General features: G+C 35.5%; 1 protein-coding gene across 2 annotated transcripts in view; it reads right to left on the bottom strand.

The window, feature by feature from the left end:
• The window catches only part of SNTG1 (syntrophin gamma 1), a 954,619-nt gene that overhangs the window by 381,836 nt on the left and 552,235 nt on the right, over positions 1-20,548 (bottom strand). For both annotated transcript variants that reach the window (XM_032316414.1, XM_032316415.1), the window contains one exon: positions 8,877-8,930. In XM_032316414.1, the coding sequence (XP_032172305.1) occupies positions 8,877-8,903 (27 nt within the window). In that variant the 5' untranslated portion in view covers positions 8,904-8,930. The remainder of the gene's footprint in view (positions 1-8,876; positions 8,931-20,548) is intronic.

Below are 20,548 nucleotides of genomic sequence, written 5' to 3'. Positions count from 1 at the left end.
GGTTTTTCATACAAAGTTGTGTAAGCATCATTATAATCAATTTTAGAACATTTTCAAAACTCCAAAAAAAAATCTATTGCATGCATCACCCTAGCCCTCTCCAGCCCCACACAACCACTAATCTACATTCTGCCTCTATCATAGGATTTTGAAACTGAAACCATACCTACTTAACATCATTTTTATCCTCCACAATTTCATCATTCCTATTTGCCAACACACACACACACACACACACGCACACACACACGCAGTACAGATGAGAAAATGAGGATAAAGGGGAGAAGTGAATTGCTTAAATTAGTACAATTAATTAAAAACAGAGCTTGAGGGCACCTGGGTGGCTCAGTGGGTTAAAGCCTCTGCCTTCAGCTCAGATCATGATCCCAGGGTCCTGGGATCAAGCCCCGTATCAGGCTCTCTGCTCAATGGGGAGCCTGCTTCCTCCTCTCTCTCTCTCTGCCTGCCTCTCCGCCTACTTATGATCTCTCTCTCTCTCTGTCAAATAAATAAATAAAATCTTTAAAAATAAATAAATAATACTCTATCCCCAGGGGTACAGGTCTGTGAATCACCAGGTTTACACACTTCACAGCACTCACCAAAGCACATACCCTCCCCAATGTCCATAATCCCACCCCCTTCTCCCAAACCCCCTCCCCCCAGCAACCCTCAGTTTGTTTTGTGAGATTAAAAGTTACTTATGGTTTGTCTCCCTCCCAATCCCATCTTGTTTCCTTTATTCTTCTCCTACCCACTTAAGCCCTGTACCCCTGGGGATAGAGTATTATGCCTCCATCAGAAAGGATGAATACCCAACTTTTGTAGCAACATGGATGGGACTGGAAGAGATTATGCTGAGTGAAATAAGTCAAGCAGAGAGAGTCAATTATCATATGGTTTCACTTATTTGTGGAGCATAACAAACAGCATGGAGGACATGGGGACTTAGAGTGGAGAAGGGAGTTTGGGGAAATTGGAAGGGGAGGTGAACCATGAGAGACTATGGACTCTGAAAAACAATCTGAGGGTTTTGAAGGGACGGGGGGTGGGAGGTTGGGGTACCAGGTGGTGGGTATTATAGAGGGCACGGATTGCATGGAGCACGGGGTGTGGTGCAAAAATAATGAATACTGTTATGCTGGAAATAAATAAAAATAAATAAAAAAAAATAGCAATAAGAAAAAAAAAAAAAAAACAGAGCCTGGCTTAGGACCCCAAATCTATGATTTCCAAGCCACTGTTTTGCTTCACATATTTTTTTGGAAATTATAAAAATAGCCCATGAAGACTGCTGAACTTGCACTAGATAGCCTTCCACCAGTAATCACTTCAGTAATCACTGAAGAAACCCACAAATCCCATTACTCCTGAAAATATATAATATTCACCCAGATAATTAGAAATATGCTGAAAAAACATGACAAACTGTGGACTCTGAGAAAGAAACTGAGGGTTTTGGAGGCGAGGGGAGTGGGGGGTTGGGTGAGCCTGGTGGTGGGTATTAAGGAGGGCACGTATTGCATGGAGCACTGGGTGTGGTGCATAAACAATGAATTTTGCAACAATGAAAGGAAAAAATTAAAAAAAAAAAAAAGAAATATGCCTCCTAGCAAGAGCACTTAAGGTTCTCATTTGTCAGAAATACAAAAGGAAAATTTTTTGAGACAGAAAATAATCACTGGCTGTCATTCTGCACCAGAAAGTCAATAGGAACAATGACCACTTTGGCAACTGTATTTTCATCTAATAATTATTAAGCCATTCTTAATTTGGATAAAAGGATAAGTTTATAGAAATATGTATTTATCCTTAGTATTAATGAGCGTAAAATTCTAGGCAATAATACCAGGTTTTCTCTTGGAATATAAATTTACATATGGATTGCTAGGAGTTTGTTTCTTTAAAAGAATGTTTCATAATGTAAATGGGAACATACTTAGATACTGATGCTGCTAAAGATAATTCCTCTGTAAATAGCTTTATCCCATATGCTAATACATACCATCATACACTTTATCACTATGGGCTTATATTTGTCTGTAATTATTTCCTAAGTGTTATGATATCTTTTAAGAAAAAAACAAGTCTTTTCCAAAAGCAAGGATGGTGTTCTTTCCTCCTTTACGAGACTGGCGCACAGCAGGCACTCACTAAATTGTGTCGATTAATCTATTCTAGAGCATAACTCAAGTGGATACATCTAGAGGACAAAAATATTTCAGCAAAGGCAAATGATATTTTCCTTAATATAGAATATAATTTTCTACATTTTTCACAGAGAAACGTCTTTCATGCTTACAATGTGATCTTGGCTGGGAGCCAACATCAGGACTCTCTGAGGTAGCATGGGGAAGAGGAGGGTATAAAATAGTTTCAAAGCCAAGTGAACATAATTGAGCACATTTGCTGATGTTTTAATGCACAGTATAGTCAAGCCAATTTTCTCCCAGAAGTGTAATGGAATATCTGGCAATGACAAATAATGCTCTGTCTCAAAGTGAGGATGAAAGAGGGGTTTTCCCTGAAAGCCCATAAATACATTATTGTTACACATCAAAGAAATATCAAAGATCATCCAGGGAAAGTTTGAGAGACAAAAATATAGCTATGAGACTTCTCTCATTACATCTGATGTGGTCAAAGCTCCATTCACTCAAATAATGTATAAAATGTCCCCTAATTATTAGACAGTTGTCTGCAAAACAGAATATATAGACTTTGCGCTCACATTTGGGTCCTGAAAAGACAGAATTAAAGAGAACAAACAATGAAGTAGCTTTTGTTAAAATGAATACACACACACACACATACACACATAAATAGCTGTTTGAAGAAAACAGAAAACAGCACTAATGAAGCTTGAAACAAACTTAACTTAAATTCTTTAAGTTCTTTAGGGGTTATAGATTTTATAGATTTTACATATATATTATTATAAAAATTCAGCTATGTACATGAAAACATTTAAATCCCATACATACATAAATTTTGCAAATAATTTGCAAATAATTCAGACATGAATCAGACAATCGTCTCTGACCTCAGAGCGTTCTTACTTATATAATATATATACATGCATAAGTTGCAATGTGGTATCAGATGTGGGAGCAACATAAAGAGAAGAGTTAAATATTTTTGAGGAAGGGGGGTGTTAAAGAAGGTTTTCTAGATAAAAAAAAATGTATGGTTGTCTTAATAAATTGAGGAAATAATTAGAGGAGGCAAAAGTTATTTTATTCAAGAGGGAAAATGAATAAAATTATGAAAGTATGAGACTGGGTAGCTGACATGATTCAAGAAGAGAGAGGCATGAGAATGCATCCCAGTGCTAAGTCTGCATAATCCAGCAGAGGCCAAGGGAGAAGAGGTGCCAGGTGAAGAGGAGGAAGGTCAAGGCCCTTACGTGATATTCCAGGAGTTTAAAGGTATTAGAGATGCCTTGGAGAAGTCTGAACAGTGATTTATGTTTTATAAATATATTTCTTCAAAAAGGAGATGGATAGGAATTGGGAAAGATACCACATACTTTTTGTTAACAGATATATAAGCCTTGAGCAGAAGATGTTGAGGGCTGGTAAATAACTGCATTAGAGTCAGAACTGGTACAGTAGATTAAAAAATAGGTAAAATTTTCAGATTTCTGGGAAATCTGATTCAGAGCAACATTGCTGGACTGGTATCATCACTAGTGAAATGTAGTCATATTTTTATTTGTTGTTTAATAACCACTTGCATAAAGTTTACTGTGTTTCCAGAAATATTATTTCATTTGTTCCTCCTAACAACCCAGTGCACCCGCTTTCATAGATAGGAAAGGAGCAGAGGAGCAGAGATGAATGGAAGTCAGGATCTGAACCCAGACTGCTGGCTCCTGATTCTGTGCTCTTAACCACTGCTCTGGTTGCACTCATGCACAGATGATTTGAGGGATGCTTCCGCCCAATCCCCCTATAAACAGTGATATGGCCACTGGTGTCTCTCAGCAGGAGACAGCACTTCAGTCACCAAGAATCTCCTTTGGGAGTACAAACAGTTGTGAGAAGGTCATCATCTTGAACCAACTGTTTTTTTCTGTATCAAACAATGACCACTGGGGGTAAAGTGAGTGAGACCACTCTGACCTGATGATTTTTCCATCAAAGGCAAGCTACTGAGGATGCATAAAACACTGTCTCATATGGGGAGAGGCTTAATCTGCGTAGCCTCATCCCCCATAGATTGCTTAAGGTTAAAAATGGGAACCAAGACTGTGAGAGTGGCCACTAGAATAGCATAACCTAAAAGAGTCTGGCTGCAGTCATCACATCCATGCACCCAGACTGCTGAACAATAAAAAATCACCTAAATAAGTATTGGCTGCACATTTTACTATAAACTTAGATCCTGTACCAGTCTGTTTCTTTATTAACATACGAATCATTTGTCTTCAAACTTTGTGGACTGTGTACACATTGCACATGAGTAAAGAAATGTAAGTGCTCTATGTAGACGTATACAATATATTATGCAAATTATGAAACATACATAAAACTTGAAATTTTAAAGGGATGGTTCATAAAAAATGATATAGATTCAAATGTTTTCCTGTGCCTGATATATGATACTATATTGCATGGGGATTTTACAAAATCCACATTGTTTATTTAGAGGACTATTAAAAGGCCATGCATCTTAATTATTTAACAGGCAATACTTTTTAAAAATCTAGTCATCAGCTAGCTTTCTGTAAATCAATGAAGTGTGTTTATGAATTCACATGAGTTCACTCTGTTTTAAACAAACAGAACTCACAGTTAAACTTAACAAGAATTTAGGCTTCGCTTAAACCTTGGAACTTTAAAAACTTGGCTATGATTCCTTTCATACTTAGAAGTTAAGGTTTCTTTGGGCACTTATGTGGCTCAGTCAATTAAGTGTCTTCCTTCAGCTCAGGTCATGATCCCAGGGTCCTGGGATTAGGGTCCCACCTCGGGCTCTCTGCTCCACAGGGAGTCGGCTTCTCCCTCATTCCCTCCTCCCACGCATTCTCTCAAATAAATAAAATCTTAAAAAGTTAAGGCCTCTTTAGGTTCTAGGCTTTGAAAGAACATGCGCTTTCATGAAACATTTTTTTTTAGAGATTTTATTTATTTATTACTTATTTATTTATTTAGAGTGTGTGAGCATGGGGAAGGGCAGAGAGAGGGAGAGAGAGAATCTCAGCCAGACTCTGCACTGTGCACAGAGCCCAACATCATGACCTGAGCCAAAATCAAGAGTCAGACACTCAACCTATTGAGCCATCCAGGCACCACCACTTCCATGAAACTTTAAAATCTATGTTCCTTTAATCTGGAAATATAACACTTGTAATATCAAACATAAAAAAACTACAAACTACAAGGGTGCAGAGACCATATATGTCCTGCACATAGTTTTATAGGTATCCTTGATATTTCCATATTTTGCTTGCCAAATATAGCTTAATTTGTTCTGTAACCTTATAGTTTTAAGTGTTGTGTAATTTCTTATACCCTACCATATTATTGCAATATTGCACTAAATGCCATTTGATGCCATCTGCCTCCAACTGCATTTTGTACTCCCTTCCAGGATTACTTCCAGTCATGGTCTCCTTGCCTAAATGCCAGCCATTCGTCAAGCCCTAGTACATGACTCACTTCACCCTGATGCTTTCCAAGACCACTCCATCCAAACAAGTGCTTCCTTTTCTGAACTCGGGGTTTTTATTGAATAAATATATTCACCTAACAATTAAGCAGAATTGTATTTAGGCATCACATGTAGAGACTTCAATAATATCACGGTATTTAACCTCGTCACATACGTTGCTATCACAAGAAGATCTTAATAATAAGTTAACACCATTTTTATCATTATGGACTATTAATATGTAGAACCTAGTACAATGTTTTTTGAGAGTAAGCTTTGTTTCAATATTTGTTGATTGAATCATAGTCACAAATTCTCTTATTATGTGAAGGACTAAGTTAAATTATATATGTAAATGAATTATAAATTATTAAATATATGTTATAGAAAATATGTATTTTCATGGTCAACACAGAGATGTGAATAATATTTTAAGGAATATAGATGAAAATTAATATGAGGAAAATGAAATAAAAGGAATACCTACCCTAAAGATAGCATAATTACTTCTTGAACACATTGTTCTTTTATTTTTTTAAAGATTTATATTTATCTACTTGAGAGACAGAGAGAGCACCAGAAGGAGTAGCAGGAGGAAGGGCAGTGGGAGAGAGAGAAGCAGACACCCCAATCAGCAGGGAGCCTGACGCAGAGCTCAATCCTAGGACCCTGGGATCATGAGCTGAGTCAAAGGCAGACACTTAACCAACTGAGCTACACAGCACCCCTAACACATTATTATTTTGCTAACACTTTTAAAAGTAGAGAATCAGTAATTATGCCTACCTATAACATGCACTTTTCCTTCCAAACTGTGAATTTTGTGTTGTCCCAATTATATTCTCTACCTTTATTTTTACATTTTATCAGACATCTAAATTCCAATTCCTTAAAAGTATTGCAACATTTTCTTTTTAAGGGGAGAAACTTCTTAATTAATAAACCTTTCTTTTACAAAGGATTTGTATTAGAAAATTAAGATATTTTATAGGAACTAGACATACTTCCATTTCCTTTCACTGAAGAGACTTCCTGGTATGTGTATGGTTATAATCAATTAGATCTGTCCAATGATGTGGATATCAGATTTACATTTTTAATATCTTAGCAGTCAAGAGAAAACAACTTTTATTCAACATATATTTGACTGTGTTATAACGTTATAATTGACTATATTATAATTTCCAGCAACATAATTTAGAAAGAGGATCAAACTTAAAGAGTTCCAAGCTACACATTATGGTTTTGCTTTTAACTAATTAATTAAATGGGACTTAGCATTTCATAAAACTGCTCAATTTCCATACCTGCGAAGTGAGACAGTTAAGCTAAATTATCTTTATGGTTTCTGTCCACTTAAATGTTCTAAGACTGTACATTTCAGTTGCACTCAATGACTTTGATCCATCTGCAGGGGGATTTGATCATCTTCAGAGTATCTCATAGCTCTGTACTCCTGCCAACCCAGCCAGTGTGTGGAAGACACATGGCTGCTGCTGCTGAGCAGTTCTGAGGCAGCTTAACTCCACCCTGGGGACAGTCTAAAATGGTGGAAATTATCAAAGGACTCATTGCAAGAGAACAAGAACTTCTGTCTACAGAAAGCAACAGTAAGATGATCACAGTGATATTATCACTGTAAAATAAAATAAATCTGAACCTTAAATAATACTTGATATACATATATTCCAAATCAATGAATCAAACAATTTTGTTTAAAAAAAAGTTGGAAAAATAAATCTTAAGTCAGTCTCTGGAGTCCAAGGTAAACCAAGTGTTAAAATAGTATTTGGTCACTATCCTGTCTTTGAGGATCTCATGACTCTCATAAGCTTTTCGTTTGTATTTCATTCATGCAACTATCCATGCGGATGAGTGTTTTACTACCCAAAATATAAGATAACACAGTGATGGAAATAGACTTACTACATCCAAAATTGAGAGTATGAGGTATATTTAACACTAGAAATGACACAGAATTAAAATGTAAGTTTTCAAATTTAAGTTTCTAAAGCATTAAATTACTTTTAAAAAATATGAACTGATAGGTGCTGAGTTAAAAGGATGAATAAATTATACATTGTCATTATTATATTTAGTGTAGCATGTAAGAGAGATCTGTAAATAAATAACTATAAAATAATTTGAAAAGTGTTAGCACAGAGAAAATCTTTTGGAAAACAAAAAGCTTAAGCTTAAGTATTACAAATATAAAAGCAGGGTGCCTGGGTAGCTCAGTCAGTTAAGGCAAATGACTCCTGGCTTAGGCTCAGGTTTTGACCTCATGGGTGGTGAGATCAGTCAGGTCCCAAGCTCAACCAGGTGTCAGCTTGAGATTTTCTCCCTCTGCCCCCACACCTCTGGCCTTGGGTGCACATATGCCCATGTGTGCACACTCTCTCAAATGACTAAAATGTTAATAACAAGTGTTTATTGTTAAAAATGTTAATAACAAGTGTTTATTGGTTTGTTTTTAACTGTATCATAGGTAATCTATTCATGGTTGTTTTTCTTGGGGTATCTATATATACAATAAAAACATTTTAAACCTTTTAAGCAAATATGGAACATTTTAACCTATGAGTGACTGCGTTTGGCCTGAAGAATGAAAGAATGCTTTGAATGTTGCATGTTTAGTAAAATAGTGTTTTTTCCTAAGATAGAATGGTTATATCCCTGGGGCCTAACTCCATGCACTACTGACTATACACTTGAATGGCCTTTAAAATCCTTGAAAGAGCAATGTATCACTTTAATTCACACCAAGTGTGAAGACAGCTCTACAGAGAATCTGAACTGCTATGTGTGATATACTTAAAACAATACTGAAATACTTAAATAATACTGGAATCATAAAATCATAGAATTTTAGTGCTGAAAAGGACATCAATATCTTCTAATTTATAACCATTTATGTGAAAAGAATTACTTCCAACACTTCTACTACCTGAAATCATGTAGTAAGTGCATAGTTTATGGAGAAGGGCAATTTAATCACATTAAATATGCTCCAGTATTCTTAAGGAAGAGTGAAAATCCGAGCTTCCCGGGCACTCTGGCTTTTTGAGACTTGCAAAAACAGACCGTACCTTGGATTTGAAATGGACCTGTCACCCATCTCTCCACCAAAAGCAGTGTTCCACTTATATAAAAGAGGGCTAAGTGTGTCCCATTTATAACAGGTTTCCCTTATTCAAAAAGCAGAAAGCCATGTAACATACCTCTTCACAGGCAGTCCTGAAATCCATGTGCTACGGCACCTCAAAGGATGTCGTCTGAAAAGACAGAGAAATGGTAAGCCATCAAGCGCAGCATTGAGTGTAAGAGTGGAAAACGCTAATAAAGCAAAGCATAAGCAATTTATGGAGCAGATACTCTGGGCAAACTGTTTATGGCCACCTGTAAGGGACAAGAATTCCCTGAGTACAATGAAAAGAGCAGAAGGAGAAGAAAGAAGTCTTAACCCCCGCCCTTGTGCACTGTAAATGGCTCAGTGTGACCCAGAGGGAGCACTTCTATGCACCTCTCCACTCCAGTGAGCATTCAGACAGGATCTGAGATAGGATAAACCTCTTCTCTCAAGTGTTCTGCGCATTCCCAGCTTTCGTTTTGAAACCTGAGTTTGCAACTGGGAAAGAAACTTCAAAGGAGTAATTAAAAGTTGCCTTTCAGGTGGTTATCTCTTGAAAAAAGGTTGACTAATCTTTCTCTTTTTAATTAAAAAGCTGCATGCATGAATAATTTTCTCTGAAACAAAATTTTATTCACAAACAGTATGATGTAAGGAAACAAGCTATTTATCAGAGTGAATAATATTAAGATAAATCGATGTATGAAATATTAACACAGATTCATTTTGTGGTCATTATAATATGTAAATGGTGAACATGGACTCAAATGCATATAAAGTGCATATTTTTAATGCTTTTAGATAATTTTATTTTTGTTATATGATAATAAAACCAAGAGTGGTCATAGAAATTTAACACCCTGACACTGGAAAAAACGCAGAGCCAAAATATAATATAGTTTAGGTAAATGAGACTTTTAAGTGAAATGTATGGTGAATTCCACAGTAAAAGACTGGACTCCTCAAAATTAATCCTTCTCTTAGTCTTTGGAACAGTAAATTATTTAATAACTTATTACAGTAAATTATTTTGTTCTTTTTAGTAAGTGTGGGTGAAATAGAGCAGGGAATTCACTTATGCTGTCACTGGATCATTGCTACTGACCCTGAAAGAAAAGAGACTGACCGTTTTCAACAGTCAACTGAACATACTGCATAATATATTGAGTATTTTCCCTAAATAAGTTTTAAGGGTTGTGGACCTGGAATGCACAAGCAGTCTGATTATAGTAAAGCTAGGTAGCAACAAATTATTTACAAATAAAAGGCAATTTGATGATAAACATCATAATTTGATGATGTAAGTTAATCTTTTTTCTTTTTAGATTATTGTTTTATGGTAATCTCTTTTTTCAATTATTTAAATTCTAGCTAGTTAACATACAGTGTAATATTGGTTTCAGGAGTAGAATTTAGTGATTCATCACTTCCATACAACGCCCAGTGCTCATCACAGTTACCCTCCCTCCTCCCCATCACTCATTCAGCCCTTCCCCCATGCACTTCCCCCACCAATCCTCAATTTGCTCTCTATCTTAAAGAGTCTCTTATGGTTTGTCTCCCTCTCTATTTAAATTACTTAAATTTTTGATAGCCATGAGAAATTGGTTGTTAGTTTTAACAATTACTTTTCAGAATTTCCCTTAAAACTGTTGAAAAAAAAAACTATAAATATCTGCTTATCCCCAACTTTGATGTAAAGTTATGCCTTTAGTATAAAAGTAGAATTTCAATATTTATTAATTATATAAAAACATGGTCTATCTATCTAGAACCAATTTCCTGCTACTAAAAAGCAACTAGAGAAATAAACATGGGGTTATTTAACCATCTGTCTAAACATAAGCTCATGTTTAGTTTCATATGCTGAATATTAGTTCATACATTTTAAGACATTATTAATAATATGACACATTATGCATGCACCTCTACTATTTTTTCTTTTTCTTGAATCTTCCATTACCTTTCATCAAAATATTAGGTAGTAATATCAATGTTTATTCAGAAAAATATTATTATGAGATTTGAAACAAGTAAGTTACTAAGTAAGAATAAATTGCATACTATAATAAAACTATGTTCAATGATTATAAATTTAAAATTGGAGTAAAAGCTGTTTAGTTCTTTTATTTAAAAATTTTGAGACTTTTCTGTATAAATTTTTATGTTAGAACAGCTTTAGATTTACATAAATATTGTGAAAATAGCACAAAGAGTTCCCATATACCCCACATTCCTTTTTCCCCTATTATTAACATCTTACATTTGTATGCACATTTGTTAAAGTTGATGGATCAATACTATCATATTATTATTAAATCCATACTTGATTCCATTTTTTTTTTCTCCTGTCCTCTTTCTGCTCTAGGATCCAGGACAACACATTATATTTAATCATCATGTCTCTGGCTCTTTTTGGCTATGACTGTTGCTCAGACTTTGTTTCTTTAAAATGAGTGTGACAGTTTTCAGGAGTACTAATCAGTAATTTGTAGAATGTACTTACATTGGGATTATTCTGCTGTTTTTCTCATGATTATACTAGAGCTAGAGATTTAGGGAGGATACCACAGACATTGGAATCATTTAACCACATTGTATCAGTAGTCCACCTGTCAATAAGATTTATCACTATAGAGGCTGACTATAACCACATGACTAGGATATTATTTATCAGGTTTCCCCATTGGTAAATTACTCTTTTCTCCTCTCTCCACACTTTACTCTTTGGTTAGAAGTCACTGTGAGCAGCTCATACTTAAGGAGTGGGAAGTTACACTTTTTTCCTTGAGGGTGAAGTGTCTACATGAATTATTTGAAATTACATTGGAAAGAAGATGTGCCTGTTCTTCCCCCATTTTATTTATGTATTTATTTATTTATTTACTCAACCACTTACTTAGATCCTGATAGAGCAAGGTCAGCTGAGGTCAGCAAGGAAGTATACATATATATGAAAAGCCCATTTGTAAGGATGCACCCAGTAATATTTATCCAGGAAAAATTACACTAAACTTCCACATGCCTTCCCAATGAAAGCAAAGATATAATTCTATCTGATCCTTTTAGCCTATTTCCGTTTATATTTATATAAATATAACTCTCTCTATATATATGTATTTATGTTTCTATTTTTCTGACAGCATATGGTGTCAGAAGTAAATTATTCATATTTGGGGGAAGCTTTTAGTAAATGACAAATATGTCAGTAATAATATATCTGAGTTAGTAACAAAAATAGGCTCGAAAAATAAAACACCACAGCAAAGGAGTATCTTTTAGATGAACACTACCATTTGAGTGAAGGTTATATTGATAACTTTTGATTCTCTACAGATACAATGAAAGACGTCAAGACTATAATTAACCATAAGCTAAAATATGTAAACACTTGTGAAAAATTGAATGATTGACCCAGATTTTCTATCTCTCTTGGCACCCACTTCCATGCCATAAATTTATCATGGAGGGAGTATTTTCTCCATACATTGACTTTAGACTTGACCACATGATTTACTCCTGCCAATTTTGTGTTGATTTCTTAAATGGGCTTACATGTTCCCACTGCTCTCTTGCACTTCTTGCATCTCGAGAAGCTACCATACACTTGGCCTGAACAAAGAATGACATACCTAAACCAAAATTTTTTTAAATGACCCACAGAACATAGGGTAAAGCAGAGTCACCCTCACATCCCTGGCCAAACAGACTGACCTACAACCAACCTCCAGATTCTAGAATAAAATAAAGGCTTAGTATTTGTAATGGTTAACTTTATGTGTCAGATTGACTATGCTATAGTCCCTAATTACTCAGTCAAACTCTGATCTAGGTTCAGCTTTGAAAAACCTTTGTAAATGTGGATAACACCTACAGTTGACTTACATTAATTATTGGCGATTATTCTCAATAATGTGCATTAGCCTCATCCAATCGATAAGAAGGCTTTGCTACCACAATTATATCCAATGCCTTAAAGTCTCCCTCTCTGTCTCTGTTTCTCTCTCCATACATATATGTGTGTGTTTCCATATGCATACATAAATATTTATGTTTATGTATATGTATATATGTTTATGTGCATACATGCAAAGTGATTGTTTCTTTGGAGAATCCTGCCTGATACAGATTTTGGAACCAAGAGTGGTTTTAGAGGAATAGAACCTTAAGAAGGCATTTTCTGAATTGGTTCTGGGATTTCCAGAATTTGTTCTCTAATCTGATTAAAGGCACCAGTGACTCTACCTCAACCATGAAAGAAAACACTAATCTAGCGATAGAAATATATAAAATATCAGCACTGAATACTCCTAATTGAAGTGTAACCCATGAAGAGGTATGCTACAGTGAAAAGAATTGCATATTTTCCCCAATTTATACAGACAGAATTCTGAGGAATTGTGTAGCAATAGACACTAAGGATGTGGGATTAAAAAAAAAAAAAAAAAAGAATATGGGATAATGGTGAGAGAACATGAGAACATAAAGTTGAATTAAATCAAATTTACTGACATGGCCCCATGAAGCAGATTCTGGATTTAATGTTTAACCTAGTGGGGCTAGAAGGGATCTATCAGTTTGTTTGGCTCATTGGTTAAAACATGGACCAAAACATGGCCCACAACAGGAGAGTTAGAAATGCCAGACCTGCCTTGGTTTATGCAGAGGACGAGATCCAAAGGCTTAGGGAGGTTGGGGTGTCAGAGTGAGTGTATCATGTGAAACCTACTCAGTTACAACTTTTACCATGACTGTGAGGCAAGGATTTGCTCTAGGAATCAAACACTCTGTGGTCACTTCTGTGAGTTAGAAGTTACAGTGAAAAGTGCTGCCACTGAACTGGGATCCTTAAATGCAGGGAGTAATTGGATTTTGGAGTGGCAGGGTCAAGTGGCAGCACTTAATTACCAAAGATAAAGTGGGAATGGTTACCATAATGGACATCAGAGTCTTCAAAGCAGTAATCAGAATAGTCTGACTCTCAGAAACCTACTGAAGAGGAAAATTACCCAGAGCAGACCCAGGCCAGGAGGCCCCAGAAGATGGAATGTTACTAACAAAAAGCTAGAGATAACCAGAGCCCTACTGGGAGCAAGAGATAACCATTCGCTTCTGCTTCTTTAAACAGGCTTCCCACCACAGGCTCCCTGCACTACTGTTCCCACCTAAAGCAGGCCCTACTCCCCCAGGTTAAACCCACCTACCAGCAGTCAGCATAGCCTTTGGAACCTGACTTCCTGTAGTCCTCTATAAAAGCCCTATAACCCCATTGCCTGGGGCCCAGAACTTCAAGCAGAAGCTCATCTGGGTCTGCCAGCATAAAATAAATCTGAGTTCTCCTACTTGTCTGCATATCACTTGGTCTCTCGTGGGTCTGACACAATGGCACTGGCAAGTTGATTATGTATTCCCAAAACTGAAATAGATGGGAAACCTGTTTACTGTCTAACTCACAGAATTGACCACAGAGTGTTTGATTCCTAGAGCAAATCCTTGCCTCACAGTCATGGTAAAAAAAAAAGCAGAAGAATTGTAGGTCTAGGGAATAGTCTATCCTGAATCACCGAAACAGTCATGGGCCTTCAATCAATTTCCAAATCTGAATCAGTTTATAGGTCCAGAACCCCATGGATGGGGGAAGGGTGGGCTCCCTTGGAAAAGGACCCTGTTTATGTCTCTCCGGCTTTCCTTAAAGGAAAAACAAAAGAAAACAGATGGCCTTCCACCAGGGTAACTGTCCACTGAGGAAAAGAAAATAATCAGACTTTTCAGGGACTACTGGATACTAGTCCTTAACTGACATGGCACAAATTCTAGGAGATTCAAAACATCACACTGGTCCCTCAGTTAGCACTGGGGCTTCTGAAGTTTAGATGATAAGTGAAACTTTAACTCAGACCCATCTCACAGTGAGTTCAGGGGATTCTTGAACCCATCCTATTATTATTGCCAGAGCTCCAGAATATGTAATTGAAGTAGACATACTCAGCAACTGGTAGAATTTCTACATTGTTTCTTATTCTGTGGAGTGAGGGCTATTATGAAAGAAAAGGTCTAGAAGCCCTAGAAGTAAAAGCCCCTAGAATGGTCTCTACCAGGACAAATAGTAAAACAGTACTGAATTTCTGCAGGGATTATGGATATTAGTGCCACCATCAAGAACTTCAAGAATACAGAGGTGTAATGATTCCCATTACATTCCCATCCAACCCACCTATTTGGCTAGTGCAGAAAAACAGTCTTGAGAATGACAGTGGGTTATCATAAGTCTAGGTGATTAATGGGCAGTGGTGAATGGACAGATGAACAAAGTGACATTTGTGGCAAGGATAGAGTATATTAATGGGTCAGCCACATGGACTTCTACTCCCCAAGTTTAAACTGGCTAGTCACTGCTCAATATCTAATCATCCAACAACAGAGATCAATGCTGAATCGAATGTAGCAACATTTCCTGTGATGATTAGCCAGCTACCTGATGACAATTTGGTTACAAAGGACTACTTCAATATTAGAATGGATACTGTTTTGTTCTTCCTAAGGTAAATATTTTGAATAGACTTGCCTTTCCTATATGCAATCCTTTTACCAAAATTACCATCCACAAATTTATAGAATCCCTTAACCATTGACATGGTATTCCATACAGCACTAGTTTTGATCAAGAAACTCACTTAACAGTTAATGAACCTTAGAGCTTCTCTTAGTATTACTACACCATGTGATTGAAGTCAATGGAAAACCATAAAAAAATGAAAACAAAACAAAAAGAACAATTAAAACACAACTACCCATTGGTCAGACCTTTTGTGAGGAATAGGCACAAAGTAATGGAATTTACTGGTCTTACCACGTACCTCATCAGAAACAGGTGGCTTAACAGAAGAGTGTAACAGCCTTAAGAAGACTTAATTACAGTGTCAGTTAGCAATATCTTGCAGGACTGGGATAAGGTTCTCCAGAAAGCTGTATATGCTCTGAAATGGCATCATATTTTTGGTTCTCTTTCTCCCATTGCAAGGATCGATGGATCCAAGAATCAAAAGAGGAAAGTGGCACTACCCACTATTACCCACTAGCAAAATGTTTACTTCCTATTCCTGTAAACTTGGGTTCTGCTGGTCTAGAGATCTTTGTTCCAAAGAGAGAAATACTTCCAGAAGGAGACAGGATGATTTCATTGAACTGGAAACTAAGACAGCTGCCTAGCCACTTTAGGATCCTCATGACTGAATCAATATCAAAGAGGGAGCTACTTTACCAGCTGGGGTGACTGATCCTGATCTCAAAGGGAAATTGGACTGCTACTCTACAACAAAGTAATGAGACATATGTGTGGAATATAGGAGGTACCTTAGTGCTTCTCTTAGTATTACTACACCATGTGATTGAAGTCAATGGAAAACCATTAAAAAAATGAAAACAAAACAAAAAGAACAATTAAAACACAACTACCCATTGGTCAGACCCTTTGTGAAGGAAAGTTTGGATTACCCTATGAGATGATGAATGATGACCAGCTGAGGTACTTGCTGAGGCAAAGGAATATGTAATGGATGGTGGAAGAAAATAGCTATAAATAAGGGCTACAACCATGTTGTCCTGTTACAGAAATGAGACTCCAGTTATGTATTTCTTCTTCATTTTGTTATGAATAAGTTTGTGTTTGTATATCATGGATAGTGTACTATATAATATATACTATACACTACACATTAATCTATATATTTAAATTGTATATATTATATATGCATATAAATATGTTTGTGTGTATATATGCATGAGTACATGTGTATATCAAATGTTTTTGTTTTCTTCCCTCTCTTATCCCCTTCTTATGTAACATATAATTTATTAATAATATAAACTTTTATATCACAATATTTAAGTTACAGCACACTAAGGAGAAGAGTGAATATCACTTAAGGACTCTACTACCTTGAAAGGAAATGCTTAGTGTATTCTAGATTTTATGAAGAATAGTTGCATTTTTTTTGTTTGAAGTATGACTTTGTGGTTTCTATTTGGAGGTTAAGTAGGTTAAGAAGATGTGTTTTGGTGTCAAGGTGACAAGGAGTGGACTGTTTTTGTGTGCCAACTTGGCCAGACCAGTTATTCAACCTGGTCTTCAGTTATGTAATTGAACACTAACAGAGTTGCTGTGGGGGTATTTTGCAGATATGGCAAATATCTATAATCAGTTGACTTTAAGTAAATGAAATTTTTCTAGATAATGTAGGTGAGACTCATGCAAATAAAATAATTGGCAGGCCTTAAAGGCAAACTCAGACATTTCTCAGATAAAGAACACCAGCTTCAAGTCTGCAGGACCAATTCCTACATCATTTCCAGGTTTTTAGTCTATCCTTTAGATTTCAGACTTGTCAGCTCCCATAATAGTGTGAGCCAATTCCTTAAAATTAATCTCAGTGTATGTTTCGAGATATGTAGGTATCAAACTGGTTCTGTTGTCTGGAGGATCTTGACTGACACAATAGTGAATGCCAGTGAGATTTATGGTTTTACTACGCAGAATTACTGTGACAATAACTGACTAATAAAACATGTCTCTAAGTATCTCTGAAAGTCCATTAAGCACAATTAATAAGTACAAGCAGGTTCAATATCATGGTTTTCAAAATATATTATATATCAGGTATTTCTGTTATACTATAAAAAAAGCTATGAGAAAAGAATTTCATTTTTCAGTGGTCCCTTAACAAAATAATGACATCTTAATTGGAAATTTCATTCATCATCTCAATACTACTTTTTCCTATTCACATCTGAGATTTTTAAGGCTTTCTTTGTATAATTGCTTTAAATGAATTGATTTGTATTAAGATATAATACAAAAACAAATGTATAATTTCCAAATGCTCTCATCTTCATAACCAGGGATAAGAAAAAAAAATGATTTATTGACTTTAGTATCCAGTACAGTTGCAATAGGGAAAAAAAAAATCGATTTTATGGAAATTAGTTTCTTAAAATATGGTTAGTAGAAAATCTCATCACTTAAAATATGACAAGAATAACAATGCATTAATAGCTTGGGTGAATAATGATAAAATTAAAAATGATAAAATTAAAGTTTCACAATATTTAAATGTGACCTACCTTATTCATGATCCATTTAGAATCCCCATGATCAGCTCAGTGATAAGCCACACTGCATGGAAAAGTCCTAGTCTAAGGAAACCAATTTCTACTAGTATTACGTAAGTGTCCCAACAAGTGATGAAAGCATGGTCCCTGACCAAGAAAAGAGAAGGTGAAGATGAATATTTCTTGAGCACTTACAGAGTATACTACTTAAATGGCATGGACCAATGGACTTGGCTTCTGTCCAGAGGTCTTGTCTCTTATGGTTCTAGTACTAAAAAATTAACACAAATTATTGTCTTCAACTGTGCTGAGAATAGCACCAATTCCCGTTGATTTAAGCTCATCTTTATAACCCAAACAGGGAAAGAAAATTAGACAAATACAGCCAAATTTATGCATGCTACATATAAAACTTAAAAATGTTTCATTTAGCATGAGGCTGATAAAACAAAAAGAATGTACTTCTACAACAGCACACCCTTAGAAAAATGTTGAAATGGAGAATCGAGCTGGTAGTTACATACGAAAGAATAGAAAGCATTGGTACAAAAATATTTTGGATGTAAATTACTTAGATAATTTCCAGAATGCTTTACTTAATGAGTGTAAAAAAAAAGTCTTTATAATACTCTGCTTACTATGACAGTTCAGTTTACTGAAGGGAAAAATGTTATCTATTTATAGAATTTGCCCTAGGCAAAATTATGAAATATGCAAAATTTATCTTCCATTTTTTGTGTATGCCAAATTCAAACCCAACATATACCCTCTCCAGATGCTTCCACATCTTCAGCTGGTGCCTATTTGCAAATTGATTAATTGGTCGCTCTCGAAATTGGTTAAAACAATAGAATTGAAAATGACAGCTGCAGTCAGTCACTCAGGTTTCATTTTTAGTGAACATTTAGTTCATTTAAGATCGTGTGCCTTGAGGCAAATGTTTATGTATCTTTCATCTTTTTTTAGTTGAAGTATAATTTACATAAAATATCCTATTAGTTTCAGGTGTACATCTTGGTGATTGGATATTTTTATACCTATGAAATTATCCTCACAATAAGTCAAGTTACCATCTGTCACCCTACAAAGTTATTATAGTAATATTGACTCTTTACTATGCTGTGCATCATATGTTCATGACTTACTTATTTAATAGTTTGTGTCTTTTAATCCCCTTCACCTATTTTGCACACCAACCCTATCTCCTCTGGTATCTGGCAGTTGTCTGTATTTATGAGTCTGGTTCTGTTTTGTCTTTTAGATTCCACATACAAGTAAAATCATATGATATTTGTCTCTCTCTGTCTGATTTATACCACTTAGCATAATATGCTTCGATGTATCCATGTTGTAAATGGCAAGGTTTTATTCTTGTTTATGGCTGAGTAGTATTCTACTATGTACATACATATACATGAGTATCACACACACATATGTATGTGTGCATGTATATGTATATCACATGTATCTCATCTTTTTATTGTGTCTGTGTGTATGTATATGTGTATCACATGTACATATCTCATCTTTTTATCTGTTTATCTATCAGTGTACACTTAGGTGGGTTGCTTCCATGTCTTAGCTATTATAAAAAATGCTGCTGTGGACATAGCGGTACATGTATCTTTTTATCATTAGTGCTGTTGATTTCTTTGGATAAATACCTAGAAGTGGAATTAACTGTAGATTTGTTTGATAGTTCTATTTTTAATTTTTGGAGTGACCTGCATACTGTTTTCATAGTGGCTGCACTAATTTATATTCCCACCAACGAAGTAGGAGGGTTCCCTTTTCTCCACATCCTTGATCACACTTGTTATTTATTTTACCTTTTTGATAATAGTCAATCTCATTCTGCTTTTATTTTGCAGTTCCCTGATGATTAGTGATATTGACTGTCTTTTCATGTTCCCATTGCCCATCTGCATGTCTTCTGTGGAAATACCTATTCAGGTCCTCTGTCCAGTTTTCAATTGGTTTGTTTTCTTTTTTGATATTAAGTTGTGTAAAATATTTATATATTCTGAATATTAACCCCTTATCAGACGTATGATTTGTAAATATCTTCTCCTATTCAGTAAGTTGCCGTTTGTTTTGTTGGTTCCCTTCACTGTATAAAAGATTTTTGTATTTGATGAAATCTCATTTGCTTATTTTAGCTTTTATTTCACTTGATTGAAGAGATACTGGTAAGAAAAATATTAGTAAGACTGATCTCAAAGAGCTTACTGCCTATGCTTTCTTCCAGCAGGCTTATGGTTTCATGATCTACATTCAAATCTTAGATCCATTTTGAACTTATTTTTGTATATGATATAAAATAGTGGTCTAATATCATTCTGTATGTAGCTCTTCAGTTATCCTAGCACCATTTATTTCTTCATACATTTCTTTATGCATTTATTTCACCATATACTTTCTCCATGTATATTCTTGCCTCCTTCAAACTGACCATATAATTGTAGGTTTCTTTCTTAGCTCTCTATTCTGTTATATTTTTCTATGTATCTGTTCTCAAGCCAGTTCCATACTGTTTGGATTACATAGCTTTTCAGTGGTTTGAAATCTGGGAGTGTGATACCTTCAGGTTTGTTCTTCTCTCTCAAGATGATTTTATCTATTTGGGGTCATTTGTGATTCTATCAAACTTTAGGA

The sequence above is a fragment of the Mustela erminea genome, chromosome 16 (genome assembly GCF_009829155.1).
Source record: "Mustela erminea isolate mMusErm1 chromosome 16, mMusErm1.Pri, whole genome shotgun sequence".
NCBI lineage: Eukaryota > Metazoa > Chordata > Mammalia > Carnivora > Mustelidae > Mustela > Mustela erminea.
This window is presented reverse-complemented; position numbering and strand designations above follow the sequence as displayed.